The sequence below is a fragment of the Gymnoscopelus braueri genome (genome assembly GCF_963280865.1).
Source record: "Gymnoscopelus braueri genome assembly, chromosome: 13".
Taxonomy (NCBI): domain Eukaryota; kingdom Metazoa; phylum Chordata; class Actinopteri; order Myctophiformes; family Myctophidae; genus Gymnoscopelus; species Gymnoscopelus braueri.
Window position 1 is genome coordinate 40,471,919 of NC_137615.1, and position 6,000 is coordinate 40,477,918.

General features: G+C 43.0%; 1 protein-coding gene across 3 annotated transcripts in view; it reads right to left on the reverse strand.

Annotated features, from left to right (window-relative positions):
* The window catches only part of LOC308099292 (uncharacterized protein), a 50,969-nt gene extending 49,069 nt beyond the window's left edge, over positions 1–1,900 (reverse strand). For all 3 annotated transcript variants that reach the window (XM_080448002.1, XM_080448004.1, XM_080448003.1), the window contains exon 1: positions 1,817–1,900. In XM_080448002.1, coding sequence (XP_080304128.1) covers positions 1,817–1,871 — 55 coding nt within the window. In that variant the 5' untranslated portion in view covers positions 1,872–1,900. The remainder of the gene's footprint in view (positions 1–1,816) is intronic.
* Between the last annotated feature and the right edge of the window lie 4,100 nt (positions 1,901–6,000).

The following is a 6,000-nucleotide window of genomic DNA, read 5'->3' on the forward strand; positions in this document are numbered from 1 at the left end:
TTGGGGTTGGTTGAAGAGGTAAAAGGGGGTCTGGTCTAGAGTTTAGTGGGCCTAGGGTTCCCCTCAGGTGGGTAGAGGGGAGTGGGGGTCACTGGATTGCTCCCTGGGCTCTTGGAGCACAGAAGAGCAAAGTTATAGGAGCCAAGTAGACCCTGAGCTTCTCCTCTCCCCATGTCCAAGGTGCAAAATCCCCAACATCTGGCTCAGACATGTCCCATTAAAGATAGTGGGGCACTTGGGACCCCAGGACGAGTGCTCATAGGCAGTTAAAGAGAATGGGGCTTGTCGGTCCCTGTGATGGTAGTTCTAAGACCTCCACGTTGTGCATCGCAATAGCCAAATTCCAATATTCAAGTGTCCATCCTCACGTCCTCCACTCCCGCCTTAGCCCTGCCTCCGAGCGAGGAGGCGAGGAGGGGAGAAAAGACCTGGTTGCTTTAAGGAATCGGAATGCTCAGTTAGCGTAATTTTGACAGCAATTATGACGTGTCGTGGACTATTCCGGAGCTCAGAGGGTTGTTATGTGGAGGAGAAATTATATGCCATGCATTTCAACGAAGACAGTTCCGCAAACGATACATGAAAGATACACTTGTATCTTTGCCAGATCTCACTCCAAGTGGCTTAGGGAGCCTGTGCTCTCCTCGTTCTCAGCTCCTCCAAAAGCTAATAAGCATTTAGGATGCAAACGTTTCTAAGTCACGGCACGCTGGAGGAGGAGGCACAAATGAAGGTATTGGAATTTAGCTTATGCGTTAGGCTGAGAGGAGTAACCCTATGTCGCCTGATAGTCCCACTGGTCCCAAGTGGACCTCCACACTGGCTCCTACTCCCTAGATAGGCACTCTTGAGTTAGTATAGGTAGTGAGGACAGTCCCCAGTGGTGGTGGTTGTAAGACTTCCACATGTTGCAAGACTGTGTCAGGCAGACATAGTCATGTCCTTATGTATGCTGGTCCCAAATGGACTGCCTGGCGGGTGATACTGGCTCCTATGCCCGAGATAGGCGCTCGTGAGTGGGCTTGACTGTGTGTCAGGCAGACAGGAGTGTCCCTATGTCAGACTGGCTCACAGGAGAGTCGGTGTCTGGTTGGTGGCTGACCATTAATATTCCCAGGGCCTCCCAGTGACTTATCATTATGGCTCAGAGCGTCCTCTCCCCTCTCCAGAACAGCTCCAGAACAAAAAATGTAGTCTGACCATTAGGTGTATGCAGAGAGCAATGCTTGTTTGTTGGATAGCAGCAGGGACACAGCGTGGATGTCAGTTAAATTGGGATTCTATGGGGTAAATGGAGCTGTGGGCATCAAGGGCTGTCCCCTATGCCTTCTTGCTGTTACAATTATCCAGAAAAAAATTGCAAGGTTCAAGGTTATTGCCATCGTCCATCTTCCCCACATAAAGAAAATTACTTAAGTACAGTACTGAAGCAAATGTACTTAGTTACTGTTCACCACTAGTAAGGCAACAGAGATTCTACTCTACTCAGAGATTCTATTCTACTCTGGAACCAACTCCCCCTGCAAATTAGACAGGCCACTTCGGTGTCCACTTTAAAAAATCTTTTAAAAACTCATTACTTTAGAATGGCCTTTAGCTAGAAGGAATAGTCAGCTAGTTCTCTGCTTTCACTCTTATTTTTGGTCTTATTATTTTTGTATGGTTCCTTTGTTTTTAAATTTTCCATCATTGAATTGCCTTTATATTTCCTGTGTATGTATTGTATTTGTATTGTTAAGCACTTTGTAAACCTGTTTTTGAAAAGTGCTATATAAATAAAGTTTATTATATATATATATATTATTATATTACTCACCTCTCATCAGTAACGTTAGCAGAGTTGCTACACGGAGTAGTTGGCAGACAGCCATCGTGTGTGTGTGTGTGTGTGTGTGTGAGTCTGTCACTGAAGTCATACTTGTTTAAATCAACTTATCTACTCCTCCCTCTACCTAGCACACCTGCAGAAGGTGTCACCTCACCCGCCCCACCCTGTCTGTCCCTCCCTACACTGGTGGATAAATATTTTCTTATTACCCATGAAGTTCAGATAAATTTCACAGAAGCAATAAGAAGACACACAGCCATTGTATAGTAATCAATTATTGTATTCGAGAGAGCAGACATGAGGTTGATAGTACCAAATTAATTCTAGGCTAAATGCTCTCTGACGAGCCATGAAATGTAAGGGGGTTATAACAAGATCCTTATCAGGGGGGTTCCCAAGACAACATATCAAGGCTTAACACATATGACATAATTTGTTAGACAGAGATGAGCTTCCGGGCGAATGTGGAATCCTTCCATTGGTTGGTAGAGAAGATGATGATGATGTTGATGATGAAAGAGGAAGGTGATGATGTGCCACAGTTTATCGGGCAAACAGCGTCCAAACGTCTTGGACAACACATTGACCTTGGCTCTGACCGGTCGTCCAGTCGTCGCTGAAGGAGGTTTTGTTGCGTTCCTCAAAACAATCCGGGTTGAACCTACTATCTACTATTGTTATTACATTCCAGGAGCCGAATTGCAACAACACAGCTAGAGACAGAAACGGAATTGGCAGCGACCTTACCTTGCATGTGTTCTGGGTGAAAACGTGACAGCTTGACAGTGGAATATGAGTACCTCATAATCAGACATAATTATTAGGATTTGAGCTTATGCAACTTGTTACACATTCAGATCATTATTCAATGATAAAGGAGATAAAACAGACCTATCACCGGTTCAGTGCCTCTCTAAACCAAAGGAGTCAGACCTTTGAATGGTAAATGGTGCATTTGTATAGCGCTTTTATCCAAAGCGCTTTACATAGATTGTGTATTACATTCACCCATTCACACACACATTCATACACCAATGGCGGAGGAAACCATGCAAGGCACCAACTTGATCATCGGGAGCAATTAGGGATTCAGTGTCTTGTTCAAGGACACTTTGACACTAACTCTGGGGGACCCCGGGATTGCATCCGGCTGCTCTACTGGCCACTCTACCACTGAGCCACTGCCACCCCTTTGACCTAACATATAGTAGTCAAGCAACAGCAAACAAAACGGGTTTTTGCGATGCTGGTATGCCTATATTTTGCTGCCTTGTGGAGTCAGTATGCTGTATTCTGCTGGATGGGAAACCAAGACTGCGTCTTGTTAGCCTGACACTAAGATCTGACCTAGATGATGACTGAAGAATATAATAAGAGTAGGCCTACACACAATTGATGATCCATAATCAAAAACACATCCATATCAGAGGGCAGGAGCAAGTCTGTTCTGTGTCCTCATATCACCCTGGTAGATCAAAATGCGGTGGTCGTCCAATGTCCACAACTGGCATATTGGGTCAATGAACCATTCTCAAACAAACTGATTTCCTTTTTCGCCTTGCTAAATAGCTGTGCTGTCATTCATCATATGGTCATTGCACTTAGAACACGAGTGGAACTGGACTAAAGTGCTAATAAATGTCACGCAGTTCTGTCTAATTGTGCAGGACCTTAGATCAGTTTTGGTCTTCATCGTTTTCCTCCTCCAAGAAGTCAACCTGCTGTCCACATGTCACATTAAAGATTACTTTATAATTACTGTTATTATCTGTATTCATCCCTGATGTTCAATAATAATACAAAAAAGGTTATTTCTGCAAGAAATGTTTTCTTTAAAGGTAAGGGTAAGTAATATTTGTCAATAAATATATTTCAACAGAAAATACATTTTCAGGTGCGGGTTGCCAAATTCAGCCAGAGAGTAGCCATTTATCCAGAAGGAGCGAGTGCATTAACTCCATTTATCAGCTTAAAGTAACTGCTCATTTCTTTGTGTCATCACTTCCAATTTCACTTGTTATCCTGTTATTTCACAGATAGCGTCATAGACTTGTTTGACAACACTATCGTCAGTGTTTTCTTTCGTTGCTACACGGAGTAGTTGGCAGACAGCCATCGTGTGTGTGTGTGTGTGTGTGTGTGAGTCTGTCACTGAAGTCATACTTGTTTAAATCAACTTATCTACTCCTCCCTCTACCTAGCACACCTGCAGAAGGTGTCACCTCACCCGCCCCACCCTGTCTGTCCCTCCCTACACTGGTGGATAAATATTTTCTTATTACCCATGAAGTTCAGATAAATTTCACAGAAGCAATAAGAAGACACACAGCCATTGTATAGTAATCAATTATTGTATTCGAGAGAGCAGACATGAGGTTGATAGTACCAAATTAATTCTAGGCTAAATGCTCTCTGACGAGCCATGAAATGTAAGGGGGTTATAACAAGATCCTTATCAGGGGGGTTCCCAAGACAACATATCAAGGCTTAACACATATGACATAATTTGTTAGACAGAGATGAGCTTCCGGGCGAATGTGGAATCCTTCCATTGGTTGGTAGAGAAGATGATGATGATGTTGATGATGAAAGAGGAAGGTGATGATGTGCCACAGTTTATCGGGCAAACAGCGTCCAAACGTCTTGGACAACACATTGACCTTGGCTCTGACCGGTCGTCCAGTCGTCGCTGAAGGAGGTTTTGTTGCGTTCCTCAAAACAATCCGGGTTGAACCTACTATCTACTATTGTTATTACATTCCAGGAGCCGAATTGCAACAACACAGCTAGAGACAGAAACGGAATTGGCAGCGACCTTACCTTGCATGTGTTCTGGGTGAAAACGTGACAGCTTGACAGTGGAATATGAGTACCTCATAATCAGACATAATTATTAGGATTTGAGCTTATGCAACTTGTTACACATTCAGATCATTATTCAATGATAAAGGAGATAAAACAGACCTATCACCGGTTCAGTGCCTCTCTAAACCAAAGGAGTCAGACCTTTGAATGGTAAATGGTGCATTTGTATAGCGCTTTTATCCAAAGCGCTTTACATAGATTGTGTATTACATTCACCCATTCACACACACATTCATACACCAATGGCGGAGGAAACCATGCAAGGCACCAACTTGATCATCGGGAGCAATTAGGGATTCAGTGTCTTGTTCAAGGACACTTTGACACTAACTCTGGGGGACCCCGGGATTGCATCCGGCTGCTCTACTGGCCACTCTACCACTGAGCCACTGCCACCCCTTTGACCTAACATATAGTAGTCAAGCAACAGCAAACAAAACGGGTTTTTGCGATGCTGGTATGCCTATATTTTGCTGCCTTGTGGAGTCAGTATGCTGTATTCTGCTGGATGGGAAACCAAGACTGCGTCTTGTTAGCCTGACACTAAGATCTGACCTAGATGATGACTGAAGAATATAATAAGAGTAGGCCTACACACAATTGATGATCCATAATCAAAAACACATCCATATCAGAGGGCAGGAGCAAGTCTGTTCTGTGTCCTCATATCACCCTGGTAGATCAAAATGCGGTGGTCGTCCAATGTCCACAACTGGCATATTGGGTCAATGAACCATTCTCAAACAAACTGATTTCCTTTTTCGCCTTGCTAAATAGCTGTGCTGTCATTCATCATATGGTCATTGCACTTAGAACACGAGTGGAACTGGACTAAAGTGCTAATAAATGTCACGCAGTTCTGTCTAATTGTGCAGGACCTTAGATCAGTTTTGGTCTTCATCGTTTTCCTCCTCCAAGAAGTCAACCTGCTGTCCACATGTCACATTAAAGATTACTTTATAATTACTGTTATTATCTGTATTCATCCCTGATGTTCAATAATAATACAAAAAAGGTTATTTCTGCAAGAAATGTTTTCTTTAAAGGTAAGGGTAAGTAATATTTGTCAATAAATATATTTCAACAGAAAATACATTTTCAGGTGCGGGTTGCCAAATTCAGCCAGAGAGTAGCCATTTATCCAGAAGGAGCGAGTGCATTAACTCCATTTATCAGCTTAAAGTAACTGCTCATTTCTTTGTGTCATCACTTCCAATTTCACTTGTTATCCTGTTATTTCACAGATAGCGTCATAGACTTGTTTGACAACACTATCGTCAGTGTTGTGTAAATTCATGTTTTGTATT